This window comes from Vanacampus margaritifer, chromosome 19, assembly GCF_051991255.1.
Source record: "Vanacampus margaritifer isolate UIUO_Vmar chromosome 19, RoL_Vmar_1.0, whole genome shotgun sequence".
NCBI classification, from domain to species: Eukaryota; Metazoa; Chordata; class Actinopteri; order Syngnathiformes; family Syngnathidae; genus Vanacampus; species Vanacampus margaritifer.
The window spans coordinates 5,321,267-5,346,824 of NC_135450.1; the positions used below are offsets into that span (position 1 = coordinate 5,321,267).

The 25,558-nt window shown below is 39.6% G+C and overlaps 2 protein-coding genes and 1 long non-coding RNA gene across 6 annotated transcripts in view; 1 reads left to right on the forward strand and 2 right to left on the reverse strand.

Moving 5' to 3' along the window:
* Positions 1 to 430: 430 nt before the first annotated feature.
* On the reverse strand, positions 431 to 5,427 carry LOC144039629 (uncharacterized). The gene is made up of 4 exons (XR_013289501.1): positions 5,326 to 5,427; positions 4,970 to 5,210; positions 1,120 to 1,187; positions 431 to 702 (listed from the first exon to the last, which is right to left on the reverse strand). It is a non-coding gene; the product is annotated as an uncharacterized LOC144039629 (long non-coding RNA).
* Positions 542 to 6,639, forward strand: fbxo16 (F-box protein 16). Its single transcript, XM_077553174.1, has 9 exons — positions 542 to 865; positions 1,142 to 1,249; positions 2,309 to 2,344; positions 2,427 to 2,633; positions 2,729 to 2,899; positions 4,051 to 4,310; positions 4,488 to 4,599; positions 4,959 to 5,199; positions 5,359 to 6,639. Exons 2-9 carry the CDS (start codon positions 1,142 to 1,144, stop codon positions 5,448 to 5,450), a joined length of 1,227 nt encoding a protein of 408 aa, XP_077409300.1. The 5' UTR covers positions 542 to 865; the 3' UTR covers positions 5,451 to 6,639.
* The window catches only part of fam49a (family with sequence similarity 49 member A), a 31,027-nt gene continuing 12,035 nt past the window's right edge, over positions 6,567 to 25,558 (reverse strand). Inside the window, exons 2-13 of one of the 4 annotated variants that reach the window (XM_077553176.1) lie at positions 19,576 to 19,626; positions 13,878 to 13,957; positions 13,559 to 13,638; positions 11,978 to 12,099; positions 11,750 to 11,855; positions 11,537 to 11,673; positions 11,382 to 11,459; positions 11,196 to 11,312; positions 9,578 to 9,657; positions 9,346 to 9,472; positions 9,205 to 9,275; positions 6,567 to 8,127 (exon numbers count right to left, since the gene is read on the reverse strand). In XM_077553176.1, the coding sequence (XP_077409302.1) occupies positions 8,064 to 8,127; positions 9,205 to 9,275; positions 9,346 to 9,472; positions 9,578 to 9,657; positions 11,196 to 11,312; positions 11,382 to 11,459; positions 11,537 to 11,673; positions 11,750 to 11,855; positions 11,978 to 12,099; positions 13,559 to 13,631 (975 nt within the window). In that variant the 5' untranslated portion in view covers positions 13,632 to 13,638; positions 13,878 to 13,957; positions 19,576 to 19,626 and the 3' untranslated portion in view covers positions 6,567 to 8,063. The remainder of the gene's footprint in view (positions 8,128 to 9,204; positions 9,276 to 9,345; positions 9,473 to 9,577; positions 9,658 to 11,195; positions 11,313 to 11,381; positions 11,460 to 11,536; positions 11,674 to 11,749; positions 11,856 to 11,977; positions 12,100 to 13,558; positions 13,639 to 13,877; positions 13,958 to 19,575; positions 19,627 to 25,558) is intronic. The other 3 variants (XM_077553175.1, XM_077553177.1, XM_077553178.1) reach the window with 3 other exon arrangements.

A 25,558-nucleotide genomic window follows, 5' to 3' on the forward strand; every position in this document is an offset into this window, starting at 1 on the left:
AGTTTTAGAAGCAGTTGAATATAAATATTTAGAAATTATAATAAAATTAAACTGAGCAAAATATAACATGAAGGCGAAACGAAAGTACTAAACACTTTCGCAATCAAACAATTCTAAATTACTTTGATAGGAAGTGTATTGAGTTTCCGCTTTGGTACAGTGTCTCTGCTAACTTGACACAGCCGCGTCTCTTTCTTCCCAGCAGGTTTTATGTCCTTTTTGCGCGCAACCGCCCCACCGTGCACGAGCACGTTTTTTTTTAGCTTCCTTAAAATGGAAAATGCTGCGAAAACAAAAACAAACAACAACTTTTAATAAAACAAAATACTGTAAATTATAATTAGGTGTAATTAATTTTATTGTTTTTATCAACTATATGACTAATCATATAACATAAAAATAAAGTGAGACAAAGATAAATTTCTTGAAATTAATTACACAATTTCCTACAAAGTGATCAAAGAAATATAATCACAAATCTGTGCTAATATAATATTTAATTCTCACACTATTTGGCCAATATTCCTTCTTCGTTGACACACACATTTTGCTCCATCAGTGCTTGTGCTGCAGCGTCAGGCCTTCTTGCATAACATTTGTCATCATTAGAGCCACGGACGCCTGCACAGTGCAGACTGCACACCCTACTGTGGTTTGCTGTGCAGCACCCCCTCGGTGTGTGATATGCTCTGGCAGCTTGGTCTGTGTACAGAAAGCACAGTCACGGTTACTATGGGAACATGTAAACTATATGCCCCGGACAAGTGGGAAGACGGATGAGAATTATAGGTAGATGGATGTTTAAGTCGAGAGAAGTAACATTGGGTTTTGATGTTGGATTTATTCACTCCGACCTGAAGTGTTGGTAAGTTAAATCACAGAGTGTGTATATATGTCGTCATGTGTATGTGAGAGAGTCCTTCACTTAACACATGGGTGTGTGAAAGAGAGCACAACATCGAGCAGGGGTTGGCATTTTCAATTTTAAACAAGAGGAATGTGTACTACAATGGCTTAAAAACAAAAAACACAAGAATGCATGCGTTGTCAGTGAGTTGTCACATATCAGTCGTAGCAGGTCTGTGCATTGTTTGTTACTGATTCACGGAAGTCACTCACATTATCACTGCCGTGTCTCCAGATGAACAGGAAGATGCCGCACGCAGCGAGGTCCTCTGCAAGTCCTGCTAAAATGCAGACCAAGATGAGCGCCTGGACCCCTCTGAACCACTCTCTGTCCAACAACAAGGTCACAACAGCTCTCGGGGCAAAGCATTCAACAGGAAGACACTAATTGTTTGACCTTGTTACGAGGTGCCACGTATAGGCCATTTGCTTCTTGCATATATCAATATGTTAAGTTCCTCTGGAAACAGAAGCCAAGACTTTCAGTTTTGAGCTTCCAAGACAACTTTTGACTCTCAATTAGGCAATAAATACATACATACATATATACATGCATACATACGATGAGGAAGCTTTTTGGTTTGAATGTGACAGAACTTTTTTTTTAGTAAATGTGAGATTTTTTTTGGGGGGGGGGGGGTCGTTTTATGAGGGCAGTGAGAGAGTGTGTGGTAGATGGTGTTTGGCTTTTTTTTGTATAAGAGTTTTTTGGTAATGTGAGAGTTTTTGTGTGTGATAGGTTTTTGGAGTATGTAAAAGTGTTTTTGGTGAGTGTTTTTTGTTTTTTCATTGAGTGTGAGAGATTTTTTGACCTATGAGCCGTGTTTGTTGTGTGTGGGACATTTTTTTTACCGTGTAAGAGTTTTGTTTTTTGGGCGTACAAGAGGTTTTTGTGTATACAGATGTGAGAGTTTCTCTTTGTGAGTGTGATGGGTTTTCAGTGAGTGTTCCAAGTTTTTCAGAATGAGTTAGCCTTTTTTTTTTTTGAAAATACGGTTTTTTTTTGTAGGTGTGAGAATGGTTTTGGTGAATGTAATAACTTTTTTTCAGGACTAGTTTGATTTTGTGAGCATGCATATATATTTTTTTTGCGCTATGCGATTTTGTTTTTTGGAATGTGTGTGTGAGGATTTTTGGTGAATATGAGAGCGTTTTTGGTGAGTGAGTGGGGGATTGTAAGAGGGTTCTGTATGGCTGAGAAGTTTTTGGGGAGTGTCAGTTTATTTTTGTAGCTACACGAGAGGTTAATGTATGTTTGTTTTTTGCTTGTTCCTCATGTCTCACACAGATAAGTTGTGACCATGACCAAGAACCAACAATTGAAACAAACATATTTGATGAAAGCATCACGTGCTTAGTTTAAAACAAACAAAAGCCATCATTGCCCTTGTGTCGCTTTCAGGTTTTTGAGGAGAGGCGAGGCCTCCTGTCAAAGTGGGTACGTCAATGTGTGTGCATTGTGCCAAGACGCCGTCGGGGTGTCTTTCTTTTGATTTTAAGGCCTTTGATGTGCTCATCAGTTTGACAGGTGGTCTGACAGGCAGAGGAGGTTGGTGCTGCACGATTTCGTCAAGGGCTGCTCAAAGGAGCAGCTCCGCTTTGTCGACCTCTGCGTGAGTAGACAGCTCCCCCTGCAGGCCGCTGACTTCACGTGCATGCTGCCGAGAGCAATCTGCCTCTACGTCTTCTCCTTCCTGGACCCACGCAGCCTCTGTCGCTGTGCACGGGTAAGGAGGAACCAACAGCAACACAAACACACTCACATGGATGTATAACGTCACTTTGCAATGCATGATGTATGATTTTTTTCCTTTGATGGCAGGTGAGCTGGCACTGGAAAAGCATCGTGGAACTGGACCAGCTGTGGATGCCCAAGTGTCTGAGACTTGGCTGGTTCATAAGCTTCTCGCCTACAGTTTTTGAGCAGGGTGTGTGGAAGAGACACTACATCAAGGCTGTGCAAGAGATGCTGCTTGCTGTACCAACCAGAAAGGTATGTAAGAAGTAATGCCACTCAAAATAACAATGGTGCTCTTGTTTCATAAACTACATTCATATTTTAGTCATTAATCGGTTAAATATTATAGAGAAACTTACACATGTACAATTTCATGAAAAATTATATGTGAAGGCTGAAATGCTTAATTAGGGATGTATCGGTAACGGCAATATTGTGATATCGCATTATTAAAACTGCCGCAATATCGTTGTCGTCATGTCACAATATTAAAAGCAGCACATCTATTAAAGAAGTCATGTTGATTTCCATTTGTGCAGTTCTAGCACCCTCTGGTGGCTAGTTTTTTTTCAAATGCATTAGCAAGTAAGTGCCTCAATATTAAGTGCTATTAAAGATTGTAGCTTGTTTATATGCATTGCTGTTATGTACAAAAGCACAATACAGTGTTTTTTTTTTTTTAAAGTATGAGCTCTTTTTTTCTTTTTCTTTTTTACAATATTGTGACTTTTTTTTAATATCGCCAACCTCCCCACAATATCGTGCTAACTATCGTATTGTGACCTTCATATCGTGACAATATCGTATCGTGATGTTTGGATATCGTTACATCCCTTATGCTTAATGAACAAATATGGAGGCATGTGGAATGAAGTAGAATAATTTACAATGATGTGGAGTGATATTTCATGATATTAAAATATATAAAATTATGTGAAATGATATTAAATGAAATTTATGTGTTTTTCTCATTTGTTTATTTATTTTTGTGGGGGAATTTTAGTGGTGAATTTGTCAAATTGTTGGTCCTTGGGAATATTTGACATGTGGATTGAATGAGCTGAATGTTTTGAATTTCAAATTGTAACGATGTGAATCTGTTATGCTGAATGTCCCATTGGAAATGAATGGGTAATTTCTAAAACTGTGAACTTTTGAAATGAGAAAAAATAATACCCTTGATGATGAGAATTTTTGGAATATGATAAAATTGGAATGACGTGAATTGGATGAATTATGTGGAAAGAGCGGCATCTCAAAAAGTGAATGAGTAAAAAAATAGGAATAACATAATGTGTTTGTCAAGGCTTTATGCCTTCACAATTATTCATGAATGATAAAATATTTTTATTATTAAAATGTGACCCTTGAGCGCCAAATTTTGCCCTGGCGTAATCCACCCACAGGCTGCCTGGTTCCCGCAGCAGACAGCGGTTCAAGACGTAGCAAGAGTCGGCAGTAGACATGATGATGAGGACATCTCGCAAAGTGACGGGCTTCAAGCATCCACCAACCAGTACATTGGCGGTACATCCAGGAGCAGATTAAAAAAGGACAAGCCTCCACCTGTGCTTCCACCTTGGAGAGACTCGGACAGATGTCCCAAAGACATCGTCCGCTTCAACTACCTGGACAACTCGGACCCTGTTCGGCAAAACAGTGCAGCGTAAGGCAGCAAGGAGCTTTCCAATATGATCACAGAATTTGCATAGGTCCTGCAGAGGGGACTTTTTTATAGTTTCTTAGGGAAACAAATGCAAACTGTTCTTTAAATTCATTTTAAGTGGACCTGGGGACCAAAAATAATGATAACATGCCAATCAAGACTATTGTTTGCCTCTAGGCTGATGAAGAGCAGAGCAACCTCTTGCAGCAGCAAAACGGAGCAACCGGACAACGGGAAACCAAAAACGCTGTCCGAGGCAACTTACAAGCTACGAAAAGCCAAATCACTGGTAAACCACACTTCATTTTTCACTGCAACAATAACTCCAATGTGCCCGTGACCCTAAAATATTGAAGATGCTCCACCAGCAGAATTTATGCATTATGGAGGATGCATGTCAATGATGACAGGCTCACAGAAGGAGGTGATGCAAATGATGTGTAAGGAGAAACAGAGGACACTGCGGCAGAAAATATTTCAGTTTTACTAAAATATCCATAAATAGTATCTAATGTCATGGACCAATCAACAGACATGTTATTTCCACTCTTGTAGAAATTAAATGCCTCACTTCAAATAACTACTTATTGAGTATTGAAGCAGCAAAAAAAAAAATCTCTAAGATATTTCCTCCTTTGTTTCCTATAGATGTTCCTTACTTCAAACAGCACACCCCACCATCCTCTTCCTCCTCCTCGTCAGACCCAGTCTCGGCCCCACTGGGCATCTCACACTCACAGCTACCCTGTCACCAAGGAGGCGGGAGAGATCCTGCTGCAGCAGGCCCGGTTGAATGCCGGCAAGCGTCCGGGTCCAGTGAGGACGGCGGTACCCAGGCTAAGCTTGGAGGCGCTTAGGGCGTACCAGCGCTCCAACAGGAGCCTTCCCAGTAAGTCTGAGCTGGATGATGTAAGCGCATAGCAAGATACAGTCAGGAAACTTTAAAACTGTTAGAAAAAAAAATGGTGCCTTATGTTCCAAGTAAAACGACAGTTTAACCTTTATTTTATGTTACCTGAGTCCTTAATGGTCGAAATTCTTCTTTCAGGTGTACCACTGTTTGAGTTTGAGCCCTGGACTCTCTCCATGTCACTCACACAGTCGTGGACTGACGCATATCGCCACCTGCAGGACAACTAATTAAAGTACAACTACATTTACAGGCATAGGAGCTGCACCACTGATCTGAATATATGACTGAATAGCCAGCGGATAGATAGCCCATACACACCCGTGCAAGCCGTTGAAGCCACAGGGCAGCCATCTTGCTCCTCCATCTCGCTAGCAGATGACTGTATAAACTATAAGGTATACGTACAGATTAGACAAGTACAGCTCGTAGGCAGTTAGTGTAGGGCCGGGGGCAGGTGTGGGGGGTTTTGTGGCGGTTTGGTCACTATTTTTTAACAAGTAAAAAAACAAAAAAAAATAAGTAGACGGTATGTGAGGCAGCACGGTGGCTGACTGGTTAGCACGTCCGCCTCCCAGTGCAGAGGACGTGAGATCGAGTCCGGGCTTCAGCCTTCCTGGGTGGAGTTTGCATGTTCTCCCCGTGCTTGCGTGGGTTTTCACCGGGTACTCCGGTTTTCCTCCCACATTCCAAAGACATGCATGGCAGGTTAATTGAATACTCCAAATTGTCCATAGGTGTGATTGTGAGAATGGTTGTTCGTCTCTGTGTGCCCTGCGATTGGCTGGCAACCAGTTCAGGGTGTACCCCGCCTACTGCCCGAAGCCAGCTGGGATAGGCTCCAGCACCCCCGCGACCCTTGTGAGGAGAAGCGGTCAAGAAAATGGATGGATGGATAGACGGTATGTGCTGCTTTGAAGACCCCCTTTTTCTTTTATTGGCATCTTTTGTCGAATTACAGTTATAATTCTTTTATTAAAAATATATGTTTTCTCCTGTAAACATCATTAAGCATATAATTTATAGATGTATTTAAACCGGTCAGAGTTGTAAAACGTCTGTAGTCCTCTTGTTTAACAAATTTAAAACATCATAAATCATGCTGTTTCTACTAAGTACTGTCTCAAATGTTTCGATACTGTAAATAGAGGATCGTATGCCGATGCCGAGAAATGTTTCTTGGGAGGAGCAATATGGCGGCCGCCTCGCAGCTTCAAAAGTCTAGTCCTATCGGCTATCCAGTCATATATTCAGATCAGTGGAGCTGCACAAAGGTTGATCATTTGAAAACTTGGAAATGCCAAGATGATATAAGTGACAGTTGCTTAAAATAAAGGAGTCATTCATATATTTCAGTAAGAAATGTACCACCTTTATTATCAAATTCACACAGCCCTTTAAACAATACAGTACAAAGCGGAAGCAATTTATATAATAAGCAAGTCCACAAATGCTTTAAAAACAACAAAAGAACATGTTCTAACCCAATCCTGCATTCGACACAGTAGCACATGAAGAAGAGCTCTTATGTTTGTCACGTGATCATGACAGCAAATCCAAAAGTATGGCTCATGTGTACACATAAATACCACAAGACGGTGATAAAAATGAACAAGACACATTTGACATGAGTATTCATTGAAGTGTAATTGAGTCATAAACGGCTACAGTATAGCTTCAGTCAGAAAGTAATTCCTATTTATGGCTGTTTCTTTATACTTGCACGCTTATAGCAGATGTCAAGCAAAAAAATGTTCTTTGCAGTAATATGTTCTATGTGCCCCCACTAGTCTAAACATGGTATTCTGATTAGTATTGTGTTTGTGGAATAAGAATTACATCATCATCACAATTTAACATGAAGTCCAACAGTCAGTAATGATGTGATTGTCCAGTCTAGTAAGAGGAGCTCCCAGAATCAACTGGATTAGCGATTGGATAGCATTGATAATCAAGCTGATTCAGAGTCACTACATCAGCAAATGACAATAATACACGCTGGTGTATTATTGACGATTAGTGACAGTGGCTACCAACATGACATTTGACACAGCAGATCCATTTTAAGACAATTACAACAAGTACAGTAGCTCAAAATGTTTGTTTTAAGGCAATAAAAAGACAATTAGGGGACGGGAGTGGAATAAAAATTCATTAAAAAAAAAAAATCTAGGTAATAATTTACAAATAATTCACTCACACTCAAACAACTTATAGTTTTTTTTTCAAAACTGGCAATTGATCAATATATATTAACAAGAGTGAAATAAGAACATGAAAGTTTTTCACTAAAAATACACTTTTTGGCCTTCTTTTTACACAAACAAAATAACCGAATCAGTGAAAGCGAAACGCATGATTGATCATTATCCTCTTAAGCACATGCATTGTGCAGTTCTATATTCACATCAACAGGTACACCGGGGCGGGGCGTACTTTTTTTCCTTTTTTTTTTTTTAAAGCAAAAACGTGAGAATCCTTGTTGACGATACATCTAAGCAGTCAGTGCCTCATCTTTCTCCACATCTAAACAAGTCCTTGATCGATCTCATTCCATGCACAAACTGACTGGATAGCAAGTCAATATTTGACCATTTTGTGTGCATACAGAAGCATGTCAGAAAATTGGGAGATTTTAAGAAACCTCGATTATATAAGGCGACAAATGAGAAACACTCTCTCAGCTGTTAATAGAAGCGGGAATCGTGTTGTCGTAGAGTAACTTGGAGAGAATGACTATGCAAAGTGTTAATAGGTCTCTTAAATAATGTAAACATATACATCTTATTTGAGGTCAGAGCATTGATCCTCTTCATTTTTATATACGATTAAAATTATTTAAATTACTGGAGCATTGTCCGGATGTTTTTTGGAGTGGACTCATCATTCAGGTGTTTTGTGGTGAATCTGAAGAGAAGAAAATGAGAAACACACATTTTATTGAATACAAATATCATAAACAGTGTGACATGAGTAGCAACAGCCTTGAATACACTTAAGATCACATTTCAGGATACTACCTTGTGCAGTATTTGTCCAATTCTTGGCTGTTTTTGTTTTATTAGTAATATTATCATAGATGAAGCATGTTAAAAATCACTTAGGGAGCTGAAATTTCACCTAGATTATCCAAACATGTTGAAGTTCAAAATGGCACCATCCATCATTTCTAAATTATTATTGTCATTATCCTTAGACACAGGTAGTATTTGTCCATTGTTTGGCTCCATTGACTCCCATTATAAATAATATTTTTTCATATTTTTTATACACTGTACACCTGATGTGTTATAGTGCATTTCCCATGATTACCCAATTTATCCGTTCAGTGGGGCCTAAACTAAACGTGGAAAATAAAAAATGTGAGTCTTAAAAGCCTTAATCCACCAGGTGGTACTAGAGAGCAACTTTTTTTGTTTTTCCTGAGCTGATGTATGTCAAGTACGGTCACTTGCACAAAAACAAGCTGGCATGACCCGGATTGAGAGAACAGGCCTGTGTGTGTGTGTGTGTGGACGCAGTAACATTCACATGCGCATGCCAATGTGTGTGTGACGTGTGTGTATGCGCGTTGTCAAAGGGACAATTCTGGGCAGTACACCATAGCTACTTTTGGTCATTGCACACTATTGCTTTTATTGTCCATAGAGGGCATCAAGAACAAATAAATAAACAAATGAATAAATTAATAAATAAATGCTATATATAAATGAATAGGTCTGATGCCACTAAACATTTTGAGTGATTGAAAGTAAAAAAAAACTAACAAATTACTTGGTTATCACACTTAAAAGAGAGGAGACAATTCTTGGCTAAAATACCGCGAAATGGGTCATTTTGTGTTTCCGCACAATAACATGTTTTTTGTTTGAAATTGTTACTTTTTAGCACTTTTTTGTGCTTGAATGAGTACATAATTCAATTACTGTTCCCCCTCAAACCTGAATAGTGACATGTACAACTGTGTGCAAAAGAGTGACCTACTTGAGGGCATTCAGCAGGCCTTCTACGTTGTCCGCAGGCTGGTCCTTCAGCACTTTTATGCAGCCTTTCATCTGGCGAAACAATCATCAGGTGAGAGCTGCGTCACAGAGCAGTGATGTGTGCAGTGCGTGTGGAACTTACGTCGATCTTGGAGGACTTGTTGAAGGCACCGTTGGGATGAACATGGTCATAGAGAATGATGACACCGACCATGACCCTCATGCAGAACAGGAGTGTGTCCTCGCTGCTGAAACGACTTGAGTATTCCCTGGACACAGAAGATGACATCTTGATATATCAAGAAAAATCTTTTGTTTTGGGCCAAATGGTCGTATCAAAATAAAAGTGATGCTACATTGACAAATGAACTCACGGTGTCTCCAACATGACTTTACAGACGCTGGCCATGGTGCTCAGACAGTCCGTTGTGTTCTCCAGTGGTAGAGTTTTGTTCTACAAAAGAGACGACCAAAATGTAATATGGAATATTTTTTTACATAATTTACAATGCAGGAATGATTAACTCTTTGACTGCCAGACGTTTTCAGAAACGGGATGTCGCCAGTGCCAGCTGATTTAAGCATTTTGACTGATCTTTCAAGGTCCACAGAAAATGTTGTGTTAGGACTATGGAAACACACACATACTACCAAATGAAAGATTGAACTCTCATCTTTCATCAGAAAAAAAAAGTTTGTTTCTACCTTATTCCGTTCTTCAGTAATCAACAATAGAAAATGGTTAGTTTCACCGAAATGCTCTGTTTTGAAACAAAAAGCGGAGAAAAAGAGCTTTTTGTGAAACAATGTTATGTCATGCACTCTAGTAAATTCTACACTTCTTTTTGTCCATGAATGATGCCACAAACACCTAAATAGTGCTTTACTTCTGTAATACACCACCACCAACAATGAAAAAGTGTTTTTAGATTGCAAAATACGTTTATTTCCATTCAACAGTGTAACAATTTGACAAAACAATTTCGCAAACTATTTACAAATGTGTGCAACTGAGGTACTATTTACAATTATGTGGATGTTTCAAATACAGTTTTTCTTTTTGTAACGCTCCCATGCGTGCAAGGAGACGCAGCAGGATTTGCACAACAGATTTAGTTTCACTTGCGATGGGTCCTTTCGCGTGCAGACGTTGCACTTTCTTGACGGCCTTTTTTTCCGGGGAATAGCAAGTAGCAGACTGTACCCACTCCTCCAATGAATATGCATTGGACTCGGGGTACTCTTCGTCGTCCGATTGAACGTCCGCCTGAGCATGCTCGGTTGTGCTCCGCGTTTTCCGGTGTTAGCATCGCTAGCCGGTGAACCTTTATGACGTCGTCATAGCCGCCGCGTCAACGCTTGCAACTTCAGCGTCACCCTCGGAGTCACCATCATCATCATCGATGATGATCATCGTCGTCATCAATGTGCTCTTTAGCGTTGGTCGATGCCTTTCGTCTTTGAAAAAAATTCCCAAGTGTGAGCTGCTTGCAACCGCCATTGTTCGCTTCCTCAGCCATCTAGCTCCGCCTCACGTCTTCTACTGCCGCGTCAACGCTTCCAACCTCGGAGTCACCATCATCATCATCGATGATGATCATCGTCGTCATCAATGTGCTCTTTAGCGTTGGTCGATGCTTTTCGTCTTTGAAAAAAACTGCTCTAGCGTGAGCTGCTTGCAAACCGGTCGCCATGTTCTCTTCCCTTCCCCAGCCACTGTCCCCTCTAGCTCCGCCTCACGTCTTCTACTGACGCCTACCCAATCTTGTCAAAAGAGAGTCATTGCTGCCATCTAGGGGCCAAAAATAGTCATTAAGCTAACTAGATCTGCTTGAAACTTTCACCACAGCTGCCCAAGGCTTCCCTCCACCCGTTTCAAAAAAAATAAATTGGATGACGTCTTTTAACGTCATTGGCGGCCCTCCGTAGGTTTTTACTTGACGTCTTTTAACGTCCATGGCAGTGAAAGAGTTAAAAATGAAGCGAACTTACTTCAGTGACAAAGTTTGTGGTTGCGTTGCTGAGCGTTTTCAGCATCGGCGTGGCTTCGGCGTAGAATAAAGACATCCTATTGGCCATCTCGTTATTAACTTCATTTTCAATATCCAGCTGTAAAGTCACAATGAAATGTGAAAAAAATGCCACGTTCACATTTACCGTATGTTCGTAAGAGCTTACATTCATGTTGTTTATCCGGTTTCGACTGATGGTTCTTCTATAGTAGCTGAAGTCATTCTGGATGGCGGGAATCCTCATCTGAGGTAAAACAAGCAATGAAATCAGACTGCTCAAGACAAAATCATACATTACGATGTGAAAGTATCGTTTGGCACCTTGAGCTCATCAAAGCGGAGAGTGAAGTGGAGGATTTCTGCAAACTGTTTGGCCAACGCCTGCTCCTTTTCCAGGTGCTGAGTGGGCGTGTAGAGCGGACATGTCAGGGACTCCAACAAACTCTGTAGAGCCTCCTCTGCACACAAATACAAAATCAAAATCACAACTGTTGGTTTCTGCTCAAACCCTATTAACGCGACACTGCTACACACCTAGTCTCAGAGAAAAACTGTAAAACTTCTTGAGTTTGATAACAAGAGGGCACACCGAGTTCCAGGCTCGCTCCTGAAGCATGAAGTCGCTCGGATTTTGAATTGCCTAAAGAGAACAATTACACCAAGAATGGCGGTCACATGTTAACACCTATCAAAATAATGGATGTCAAAGGGTACATAAATAGATTTGAAGGTGATCCCAGCCGAGATTTCTGTTCTCCTCACATCTCTGATCTCCTGTCCGGCTCCTTTGTATGCCTGTAGACCCAACAGGATGCTTTCAGAGTCCTGAAGAACGGCGTTCACCTGGTTCCAGACATCACACTCTCCTTCTGTGGGTTGCGCATCTAACAAGGGAAAATACACAAAGCAAACACTCACTTATAGACAAATTTATGCTGACTGTCTTTTACAATTGCTGTTCAACAGAGGTAGCAAATCCAGGCCGAGAAAGTAAAAACCCTGTCACAGTTTGACTTTAGCCATTGATGCTAGCTAGCTACCTCATTACCAGGTAAACGAGCACCATGGGAGCTAGCTAGGGAGCTAACTAGCTAGCACCTGGGGCTAAAGCCAAACTGTGGCAGGGTTTTTACATTCTGGACTTGGATTTGCAACCTCTGCTGTTCAATTATATTCATACCAGATGGATTTAAGCCATTTTATGATCATAAAAAAAATACTGAGTGAAAATCCATTCTAAATGAGGACTACATGTCACACACTCAATGGCCACAACATTGACTAAACTTACATATAAGTACAGTGTTACAAAATCTGAGGTGTTTCTTTCTATTTATATTAGCTTACTGAGCGCTACATTCAAAACTACATCCTAAATAGTTGTCTGTAAATCTCAGTCGGAAACAAATTTCTTATTGAGTTTAGGAAAGCTTGTTTTTGACTATAAAGATGTAACCAAAGCTGTGGCTGGTGAGTATACATTACATTTCCTGTAAATATGGCTTGCCTCAGACTTCAGGGAATGTTTCACCCAAGTGTGAGCAAGCATACTGTAAATTGTAACAGTAATACTTGATGTCATTTTAAATCTTGGACTGTCATGACCACAGGCAGCCAAACTAGCTGCTGTAAATATAGAGCTGACACTGACATTTATCCTCAACTATCTGAAGTCTGTTTTACATTTCAAAACCCTTCCCATTATCCCATCATTTCCTCTTTTTGTAAACAAAGGCTGCGGTTGGATGAAATGCCACAGGGGAGACATAATTTTGGTGGCGATAGAAAATTAAGCCTGCAACATGGACAGATTAGTGGGCGCAAATCATTCTTTAGCCATTAGGTGGCGATCATGCTCCTTTCAGTTCCCATATCTGTGCGATTCAATGAGGAAGATGACTGTAGCTAATTGCTAACTGGTAGTCATTAAAGCAAACATTTTATATCTCTGTACATGTCATAGGTGGTGTAACACTTCTTATTGTTGTGATTTATTAATTTTTGAATTCTTCTAATTATTGGATGTTGTTAAACACTACTAACTGGTATGATAATAGAGGAATAAATATATTCTAATGTTATCCCGTCAACAGATTACAGAAAGTTTCCCAAACCAGTAGAACAAACATGCACAAGAGAGTAAAAGCAGACTGCTAAGGTCAAGGGTCAACTCCATTTTTAGTCAGTTTAACATCAAGTGAATGGATTTTGGAAGGTTTACCGACAACAAAGGCTGCCTTTATGCTAGTCAATTTAAACCTAAATACGCTGACCCTTGAGCTCTTGGGAGTGAAGAGGGGTGAATTAGGAAAAATGACAAGCTGAAAGACAAGCTATGCTCACTTTCAAAGTCAAGGAAAAAGTTTGGCCCCTGTTCAAGCTCGGTGCAAGTGAGCACTTTTAACAGATTCCCCATTTGGCTTCTGCAAAAGACAGAGAGAGAAAAGGAGCAGACACACAGGGAGTGGAAGAAAAAGGAAGAAAAGTATAAGTAATGTTAAAACGTTATTTGAACAGTGAGAAACGGCGGCTTGGAGCTGAGAGTCGAGTTTCATGTCTGTGCGGAAAGAAAGCACGAAGGAAGCCTGCAAACAGAAAGGAAATAATCTTCTCCTCCTTTCCATCTTATCACTGTTTTTCCCCACTCCTCTGCCAGACTTACTTTCAAAGTCCAGGAAAAAGTGTGGATAGTTCTCTATTTCCCTTGTAAGGACTTTTAGCAGGTTACCCATTCCAGCAAACCTGACGGGCAAAAATAATGGTAAAACACACAAAACAAATGGATGCAGACAGTACAGGAAAACCGCTCATGATGTTGGTAACTGTATGGGGGAAAAAGTGTTGTAAGCAATACTATTCTTTGCTATTATGCTCGGTTCTCACCTCTGGCCCGATGCTATTATAATACAGTTGTTAACTATTGTAAGAGTCTACCGTGTGGTACTTCTAGACTAAACTGCACAGATCCTGAACAACCCTCTCTGGATTAGTGCCTTTTTAAACAAAGGAGGAACTGACGTAAATGTCAGTTTCTCTATAAATATTTTATTGGAAGTGAAAGTCCAGTAAGTAAGTAGCAATTTCATGGGACTATCCCAAGCATTACATGAGGTCACATTTACAGGAAAAGTGGACACATCATATAGGACGTCACATGGATAAGTGGGAACAGCATCATTGAGTTTTAATAGCATTCCACACAGGGCATTCATGATGAGCGGCTTGAGGAGTCGTAATCAAAATGTCAATTGAGTAACTAGAATAGACTAAAATGAAGACAGTCTATCAAAGTGAGATGAAACTGCACATGTAGCAGCTTCTAGAGAGAGTGAATCTTTCTTCACGACCACAAAGATGCAACTTGCCAGAATCAAATGATAGTGTGAGGTAACAACAAAAGACACACTGTGCTTACAGTGTGCACATGATGATCACACTGCATTTCTCTGTGCAGCCTCCAGCAAGCCACGGCTAAAATCAATTCTGCTATTCATTCCTCAAGCTGAGATCTTCACAACATTCACACAGACATAAAAAAAAAAAAAGAGAGAGCGAGACTACATTCTGCAGACTGTTTCTATTGTTACGCTTTGATTCCTGGTAATTCTTGGATTAGATTACTATGTAAATTTAAGGCAAGCATATAAACAGCTGATTAAATACGTGGTTAGGCCAGAAGGGGGCAGTGCTGATTCAATTTTGAGGTTCTTAAAATGGCGTCAAAGTGGCACTCTTCCAACTGTGGACAGCCAGCAGCTACAACTAGCTTCCCTTCTTTATGACTCAGGAACTATTTTAACTACCCCCGGGCACAAACAGGACTTTTCCCACTTATGGCTTAGCTGGCTGTAAAACAAACCATGTCATTATACATGTTCAACCATTTAAACAAACAAACAAACAAAATTCCCTTTTGGCAATGTATTTTTAACACCTTTTTGAAGATTTCAGGAGGGCAAGTCTTTCCACTGTGTTGGAATGCCATTATGTCACTTCCTAAAACATTATAATTAAACTTAACAGCCCCTTGAGAACAAAAAGAATGTCACTGTATGTTTGTGCATTAACGGAGGAATTTCAGTGGTTAATGTGAACACAGTCCTAACGTGGATGTAATATGTTATTGGGATGGGACATAAAGGCCACTGATAATGATTTAAAAGAACGTTACACCTTAAGTTTAAGTTAAACATGTGGCATCTACTGAAAAGACATTCCAATACTGTACATACAAAATACTTAAAACTCAAAGTCATTTTACACTCGGGCCATAGACAGTAACAAAAAACAACAACTTCAAACTAACTATACAGTACAGTACTTCCAATTGGAATGAGCATCTGTACCAACACACTGCCGGGAACAAATTCAAATTAAAAAAGTTCCAAGGCACTAATGTCAGTGTATTTAAGAAAGATTTTATTTTGAAGATGGCCTCGCCACATTGACTGCGTGTTTGGGTGTAATCTAAATTTTTGAGCAGCACTGTGTGTGCATATATATATATATATATATATATATATATATATATGCACACAATCATGCCAATAATATTTTTTTTCTAAGTGTTCATACCAAAAATACCTCTCTAAACAAAACCTTTCGATAAAAATGTCAGACATCTACAAAGGGAATTTCCGTGTGTACCCAGTTCCTCTTTCACAATCAATTATCAATATGGCTCGGCTTCAAAGTGAGAATGAGTATCCCAAAAAGATTTGACTTGGGAAATACCACACATAGCCACACACAAGCCTCTCCAAAACAAGGGAAACTGACAGAGATAGATACTTTCTATATTCCAGAAAATGTCCTTCTGGTGATAAAAATGTATAGGAAATGCTTTAATTGTGAAATGAAATACACAACAATAAAGGCGTGCCAAGCTATAATTGCCTTTTGTGCTGTCGGCTTTATCAAAAGAATATGTGATGAAAGGTCAATGTGATTTGTTGTACAGTTGATTACAGTTTTTACACATTTACTGCGAGTCAATCAACTAATAAGTTAAATTCACACCACAATGCACCAAAAGCACCACGGTGGAATAGCATTATATTTTACAAATGTTCATTCAGGCTGAAATTATTTGAAAAAGCTTTTTTTTTAATGCTGCAAATATACAATTGTGCCTTTAAGTTTGCCTTGACTTGAAAAAATTTCAAGATGTGAGCTTTTTTTTCTTCCTTTTTGTAGCTACAAGCTAAAAGTTGATAAAGATCAGACTCCCAACGCTACATGGCTGCAGCAAACTTAAAAAAATCCGGCCACCCTCAATTCACATTTATTTCCTTGCAGTAAGAGGACAATATCAGTTGCCAGCAGTAATGCAACACTAAGCTGATTTGCTAACTGACACCACAGAAGAAGAAAAAGGAAGGGACAACACATTAGGTTCAGATGTTTTGTGCTTGCATTTTCTGTGTTTGCACTTTGCAGGTTATAATATTGTGTTTTTATTAGGAATGAACTATTTAAAAAAAATCAAATTTTAATTCCCCCCACCAATAATTTAATGTCCAATTATTTTTTTCAAGATCCTCTTCCAATGTATTTTTTTTTTTAAACAAACAAGCAATAAACAATATCTGACTAACTATACTAATACATAAATGTTTTGGTCTTACAGGTTACGCTTAAATAATGGCAAGAGCCAGGAATTAATATGAAAGACAGTTTATCTACACTACTTCAATTAGCGTTTTTAAAATCGGTAAAATTACCGAATGAACAATACTGAGCTCTCCAGGGAAAAAAAAGAAGAAAAAATAAGCGTTTTTAAACTTCTTAAAAACTTTCACTTGCATTCTTTTAGGCACTCACTACAACAACTTCATAATATTCTAACCAACAAATGGGCCATAAACATAAATCAGTAAGTCATCAATCAAGATTACAGCAATAATGGATGGGTGGATGCAAACAATCTTGTGGCTTTAAACACGTCAACACTTCTTGGAAATGAAACAATGATTTGTAAATATGTAGACTGCACTTCTTAAGCACCTGACCAAATTTCTCTAGACCCTAAATAAATAAATATATTCAGCCTATCCATTTAAATGAAGCAGCCTATCGTTTTTATACAGCTCAGTACTGTCCAAAAATTGTTAAATAACACATTACAAACAAAATTTGGTGTTTTGTGGGAGGGGCTTCCAACAGATTAATTGCATTTGCTGTATTTCTGTAGTGCTGTATGAATGTAGCCGCAAGGGGGCACAAGCCAGTGTCTTCTTGTGTAGGTCCCAAGCCCGGATAAATACAGAGGGTTGTGTCAGTGAAAATGAGAGAGAACGAAGAATAGAAAAAGTGACTGTTGCGGACAAAGAAATAGATTAGTAAGGATAAAGCGAGAAGGGCATTGAAGTGAATGAAGAGTGGAAAGGCACTCGGTCCTGATGATATACCTGTGGAGGTATGGAAGTGTCTAGGAGAGGTAGCAGTAAAATTTCTGACTGGGTTCTTCAACAGGATCTTAGATAGTGAGAAGATGCCTGAGGAATGGAGGAGAAGTGTGCTGGTGCCCATTTTTAAGAACAAGGGAGACGTGCAGAGTTGTGGCAACTACAGAGGAATAAAGCTAATGAGCCACACAATGAATCTATGGGAAAGAGTAGATGAAGCTAGACTGAGGGCAGAGGTGAACAATTAGGAGCAGCAGTATGGTTTCATGCCAAAAAAAAAAAAAAAAGAGTACCACAGATGGAATATTTGTACAGAGAAGGTCAAAAGGAGCTGGATTGTGTCTTTGTAGATCTGGTGAAAGCTTATGACAGGGTGCCCAGAGAGGAACTGTGGTTTTGTATGAGGAAGTCTGGAGTGGCAGAGAAGTACGTTCAAATGGTGCAGGATATGTATGAGGACTGAGAGACAGTGGTGAGGTGTGCTGTAGGTGTGACAGAGGAGTTCAAAGTGGAGCGCAGCTCTGAGCCCCTTCTTGTTCGCTATGTTAATGAACAGGATGGCAGACGTAGGTTAGACAGGAATGTCCATGGACTATGATGTTTGCAGATGACATTGTGATCTGTAGTGAGAGCAGAGAACAAGTGGAGGAGAAGCTAGAGGCGTGGAGGTGTGCCCTGTAAAGGAGGGGAATGAAGGTTAGCCGTAGCAAGACTCTCTGGGTGAATGGGAGGGACCCAAGTGGAAAAGTGAGGTTACAGGGAGAAGAGACCAAGAAGTTGGAGGAGTTTAAGTATTTAGGGTCAACAGTACAGAGCAATGGAGAGGGTGGAAAAGAAATAAAGAAGCATGTGCAGGCAGGCTGGAACGGGTGGAGAAAAGTGTCAGGTGTGATGTGTGATAGAAGAGTTTCAGCTCAAATGAAAGAAAAGGTTTATAAAACTGTGGTGAGACCAGCAATGTTGTTTGGTATGGAGACAGTGCCAGGAAAAGACAGGAGGCAGAGCTGGAGGTGGCAGAGATGAAGATGCTGAGGTTCTCTTAGAATCAGGAATGAGTACATCAGAGGGACAGCACATGTTAAAGGCTTTGGAGATAAAGTCAGAGAGGCCAGACTGAGATGGTTCGGACATGTCCAGAGGAGACATAGTGAGTATATTGGATGCTGAGTTTCCAAACACCAGGCAGAAAGTCTAGAAGAAGACCAAAGAGGAGGTTTATGGATGTAGTTAAAGAGGACATGAAGGTAGTTGGTGTGAAGGCAGAGGACAGGGTTAGATGGAGGCAACTGATTCGCTGTGGCGACCCCTGAAGGGAAAAGCCAAAGGAAAAGAAGACTGTATTTCTGTAGGTACCACAACCATATTAGCTGTTCATTCTTTGTTTTTGTTTTTTAATGAGACTGTTCCCATGTTTATTTATACCCTTAATCAATTAAGACATATCCAATGTTCAAAATGTGTTGTAGAATCCTATAAAAGTGTTTTCTCAAAATAAAATGTGATGAAATTCATTAGTATCTCTATCACAACTCAAAACATGTCCGGACATCAACAGAATCAAATTAAATTAAACAAAAATTTGGGTATATAATTATGGCCTTAACTGTAAAGTGTATAAAATCATATTATTCATTTCTGATCATGTTTCTCATCACATAATCAACAAGCCTATTCAGAGAAATGCTCTGCATTGAGAACAAGCGCTGCGACCACAACTGAACTTCATCATGCAGCTAGAGATGGAACCAGACAGGTCAGTCACAGGTTTGAGTGGGGGGTTGAGGATGTTTTCATACGGGCATCCACAGTTGAGGCATGAAAAGCTTTTTGCACTTAAAAGCATGTATTGTGGACATTTAAACAGTCATTAAAAAGTGAGCCGGAAAGTGTACATTAATTACATGAATCTGTAAGTGTACTGCAATTGAGCTGTATTGCACGTGTGTGTTTTACCTTCTCTGGTGCAGGACCTCAGGTTGCTATCAGTGTCATTCGCGTTGTCCTCTGAAACGAGAGAGAAAAACAATTGGGTTGAAATCAATGTTGTCTGAGGGCAAATGATACTGGAAAGAAAAACAAAACACACCGGGCGTTTAACAAGCATGTGTATCTGCCGCCCACAGACAACTGTGAGTGTGGCTACGCTATCAACTTTCCACATTAACACACTTCCTCCTTTTTTCTCCTGACTCATACAAGCATTCAGACAAAGCACAACACACCACTGAATTATTCAAAAGTGAAATGGAGTCGGTTGCAGCCAAAATAGAGCTGATTAAGCCTCTGTCTGCTTCATGTCCATTGGAGTATCAAATATAATTGGCCGGGCTTCTGATGGTCACTGCTGGGATGAAATGCAACACCACAGGGGTGACAATAGAAACAAGATGAATTGTGGCCTAGTCAGCAAAATTATTTGGTGGTGCTGACCCTTAAATTAATCTTTTGCTTCAAATTCAAATGCAGAGGGAAACTAGTAAAACCACATGTCAGGGGAAATAGTTCTCAATTGGCTGTTGTGACCCTCTGGCCCTTTGCTAAAGAAGAAATGGGAAAGAGGTGGGATGCTGCAGTCAGATGGAAGAATGGATGGTCCACAAGGACAGTTGATGCTCTCCTTACAAGGGCATGATGGTGCGTGGCTGCTCCATGTCGTCTCACACATGAGTGGATGTCACCTGCTCGTCACGCTAGGCACACACGCATTCACACATCATTTCTTAGAATTGCAGACGCTGTATCAACACACATCGGACCCCTTAAACCATGTCCCATTTTCCACTTTCACTGCAGCTCGTCCCGTCTGCGGACAGACTCTTCTCCTTCCTATTTCTACCCTGCTGACTTTCCTTTCCTCTTTCACGTTCGCTCTTCTGCTACTTCATTCACGCAAAAATGGACTGCCAGCAAACAGACAGATGAATATTCAAACTCACCATCTACAATATAACTCATTGGAGCAGAAAGTAAGAACAGCCGCTAGCAGATCTGCCAGTCTTCACAGCAGGTGCTGGAGTTCGACATAGAGGGAAATGCAAAGGCACATTCCCTTCCTTTAAACATGGAGAGTGAATTACAAAGAAGCTTTGGTCCAGAATATTGAAAAATAATTCAAGTAAGCCAGTTACTAGCTGTCAAACTCATTTACAACTACCAGCCAGGCACCCGTAGGTAATGCTAACAGATAGCTGCATGCTAGCCAGTAGCCACTTACGTCGGAGACTTCTGCTATATCATGCAATGACGGTGTAATTAATTAGCGGTTTCTTAGCGTCCTAAATTAGCAATTGAATATGAGTTTGGGATAGCGTTGTGTTGATGTTGGTCGCAACTTTAATGCCAATCAAAACTACGAACGTCTAAAAGGGAAGTCAAGCTAGCCATCATGCCACGACGTGGGCCACTTTCAAAGTAAATGTCTACTAAGGCTATTTACGATACGATACGATACGATACGATACGATATACTTTTATTGCCATCAATGTAAACAAACTTTATTTTAAAGTTAGCCTGAGCGTAAGCGGTGTGTTACGCTGAGTATGTTTCAGCTTCCTTGATTGTCTGAATGGTGTCCACCGTGAATGGGGAGAGTCACCCTCCCCTACGCTGTGCTCTCGTCATTCACCAGACGCATTCAAGAGTTTTGTTTGATCACTTTCTTGATGCCCATTGCTCGGCATAGAGCCAGCCGCCATTCTACGTCACTACACAATGAATGCGTTGCGACGAAAATAACAATGGCGGCAAATAAAGTTTCTACAAAATGTATTCAACTGGAAAAGATTTTTGAAAAACAAATTTCATAGATATGTTATAACCAAATAAATCATATGGAGCAAACGTGTCATTACAGTCAGGGTTCCTTTTAAGGCAGGGCCTGTGTATGCGTACTATAAATGTTGTCTATGATAATACTTGCCAACAGGTGTCGCACAAAGCGGAATTCAACACTATTAGCCGTGCACATCAGTGATGCATCAATAGAGTACAGTAGCTACAGGATCATCAAAAATATAGCGCTAAAGTCAGTACTGTCTGGCTTATGCATTTCATCCGTCCTTAACACTGAGGTCTCGTGACGGGCTACTGCCTTCTAAAATCAGTGATTCTGCTTCCTTGGACACGGGAAAAAAATCCTCAAGCGCCATCTGTTCACCAAACCATACATTCAGCAGCATGAATACAAACGCACACAGCTAATACATGTAGATATTTTACACATTCTTGGGTCCCTTGAAAGCTGCTATATAAATCTAAGCTATCATCATCATCATCATCCTTATTCGGGGTGTTAGAAAAAATTTATTCGGCAATATATCGCAATATTACAGCGCGCAATTCTCAAATCGATTCAATATGCGGCCGAATCGATTTTTGTATGGGAATATTCAACAAAACGTCTTACTTAGGGTTAGTATTTACACATTAAGCATGGAAGACTGTTATATTAACAGAACATTAAGCTTTCATATTTTATTTCCGTGCTGTTCAAACATGAAACAGACTGCAAACCATGTTTGTTAAATGCAGTGGCTCAGTTATAGGCCTGAATTTTCAGATGAATAAATACATTTTCATACAAATCTTACAGTGTACATGTACAAGTTTACTGATTAGTATTTTCTAAATTTGAGTAAAAAAAAAAATATATATTCGCAATAATCAATTTATAGATTCGCATTGGGATTAATTGGTATCGAATCGAATCATGACCTATGAATCATGATACAAATCGAATCGCCAGGTACTAGGCGATTCACACCCCTAATCCTTATTATTATCATTATTAGCAGCACAGCAAGCTTGTGATGTTATTTGATGCTGCCCTCACTTAGCGTGCAGTTTAATGTAAAACCGTTTCAAAAACATTGCCAGTGCTGATGCTAAAGTCTATGTAAAATCCCATTGACATGCCAACAGGAAATTAGCTTTGACTTTCGGGAGTGACATTGCTTCACATAACAAATATTCTCACACAAACACTGTAGAAACACTTTGTATTGTTGTACCAACACACATTTCCACATAATATGGCACGAAATACGATATCCAAGATCCCAGGTTAGCTCAAGGGGTCCCAAGACTTGTGAGAATAAAAATAGAACAACAAAATACGCTAAAATAAAGATGATAAAGAGGTAAAGGAGATGAGGAGATGTTTGAATGTGTGCAAAGGATGCAATGCCGCAAAAGTGCAAATGTAGTAAAGGTGTGGTTGGCTGCAGCGGAATGAAAATGCAAGAGGCTTCAATTTCACAATATTTATAAAGTTTTGAAATACTGTAATTATTTTTATTAAGCGTGACATCAATATCAATAAAAATGTGATGATTATTGTTTCCATAATTGCCCATTGTTCCTAACCAGTGTTGATATTTTCAAAAAAGCAAGGCTTACAAGTATACCTAAAGCAACGGTTTTAGACGAGATTATGCGATCCTCCACAGAAGCAGTTTTATCAGAACCAGACAACTTTTCATTCAAACGAGCAAATAACTGCACAGAAGTCTTTTCTTGATGGAAAGGATGTATCTGCTCATCTCCCCCTTGGGGTTGGCAAACATTTTTTCCCCGTCCTGCAACACTGGTGAGAGAGTTCAAGAGTTGTGGTGAGCCAAACTGACAGATGGGATGATCCTTAAGGATAAATGTGTTTTCATTTGAAACCTTGGTAGGGACGATTGTTGGCAGAACACCGAAAGCCCAATCATTCCTTCAGTTGGCTGATAAAAATATGAGGGATGAGAGTGACTACTACCTCCGCCAAGTGTAAAAGGAGGTGGTTATATCTTTTTAGCTGAATTTGTTTAAATGCCTTATCGATACCTATGATACTTCAATCATTTGAAGCATTGCATTGGCAGTATTGCACCACAAAGGAAAGCGGTACAGGTATTGATTAGCAGACACGATTGCACAGAAGGAAGCAGCAAAAGAACGTTAGTACAATCGTTACATACTAACAGGTAGCGCCAAAAATCTATCAGTGGCGGTCAAACTTAATTTGACATTACAGATGATGACAAAATGACCAAAATGTGTAAAATTGATATAGCCCATCAGCTCGGTGGAAAGTCTACTTACTGATTACCACACAAGTAAGCTAGCTGTGTAACAGTGAAGCTAAGCTAGCTACTGTGCGCTAGTTTGACAGTTTGGCTATCAATAGCTGATTAAATATGAACTAAACTAAACTTCATGTTATTGCACATTTAAGTAAGAATACAATAAAGTGATAAATTAGATATTATGGAGATGGTTATTATAAAACACTACAATGAAAAACAATTGTTGTTTAAGCATAGAAATGTATACATAGACTCCATTTTGAGTTGCATTTTGGATGTCAGTGTATCCACCATATTTGATGTGGCAGGGCTTCTTTTAAATAATACTTCTAAATAATATTATTATGCATGAATTAATTGCATACTCTTAATTAATTTTAAAAGATGAAAATGTACTTATTGTGTGTTCATTTAATTTTTAGAGCTATAAATCTACTTTTTTGTTTTATTATTATGCATGAATTAGTTGCATACTCTTAATTAATTTTATGAGATGTAAATGTACTTATTGTGTGTTCATTTAATTTTTAGAGCTATAAATCTACTTTTTTGTTTTATAATGATCAGTGAAAAAATATTTATCACTCCAATATAAATTAGGACTACACAAGATTGTATGAGTTGACTTACTTAACCTACATAACCATTTGACTCAACTTGCTTCATTTTATTTTTTTCTACAGTAACTTGAGACCTGCACATACTGTATATGACTTACTGCCACCCTTTGCCTCTTTCCTGTGCTCTGTGATGGAGCCACTAAGTCATTATCATATCTTTGCATTCTGGCAGACAACAGCAGACCGCAGTGTATTGATTTGTTCTTCTTTGGTATAACTTGCAGACTTTCATGACTGTAGGAGAATAGACATAACAAAGTCTCCAATTTTTGCTGAATTCCATCTGCTTTCTTAAATATGTACCAGTAGCAACGTGACAAGGGGCAGCCATCTTGGTGTTCAAGACAAAAGAAAAACAAACAAAAACCCAGAAAATACAAATCTGAAGAAAAATATACATATACTGTATGAAATCATCCTTTATTAAAGTCAAAATAGCTCATTGACTCAATTGTTTTGCTCAGCATTTGGGAACATGGCGTGACAGCTGTTCTGTTTACAGGCTTGAACATGGAAATCAATTATTTACATGATCGAGCATCAAATCCACCATAGGAACCCTAGCTCTGGGTCACGCAAGGGGATCTTTTGTGCACAAATAACGTAGTCAATGTCCCCCCACACACTCCTACTGTAGTGTGAGCAATGCGTAGGCTGATGTTTGGGTAGAAGGGGACCCATGTGGCTCATTATGAGTTGTAGTCTTCAATCGCAAGGGGTCACAAAAGGGTCAGATGAGTGAAGGTTCAATTGGCTGGAAGGCTGTTGCGCTCCCATGAGTAAATGAGGATGCATGAGCATGTGCCTCTATGTGACAACTGTAACGAGTCATGTCTGCATTCTGCATGCCAACAGTTTATGATTGGCTGATAGATTGGTTACAGCTCAGGGGCTTTTAAATGGGTTAGAGAAAACAAGCAAAAAACGTCATAAACCATTAATGCTCAAATGTGTCATTATTGTTGCATGACAAGGTGTTGACTCGCCAAAATTACCACTGCCCCAAAAGTGAGGCATGAAATGAACAGAGATACTCCACAATACAGTTGTGTGTGTGTTTTCTGGCAAGGGAAATTGGCCTTCAAATTGGGTTAGAGGAGCAGAACCTCTCTTGGGTTCCCTTCACTGGAGCAAATGTGACAACGTGGTGTGTTGGGGGTTGAGCATAGCTTGCCAGGAGGTTGCCTGCATTTTGCCCTAATATGGGCATGGGTCGGGTGTGTTGTAGTGAGAGAGCGCAAAGTGGA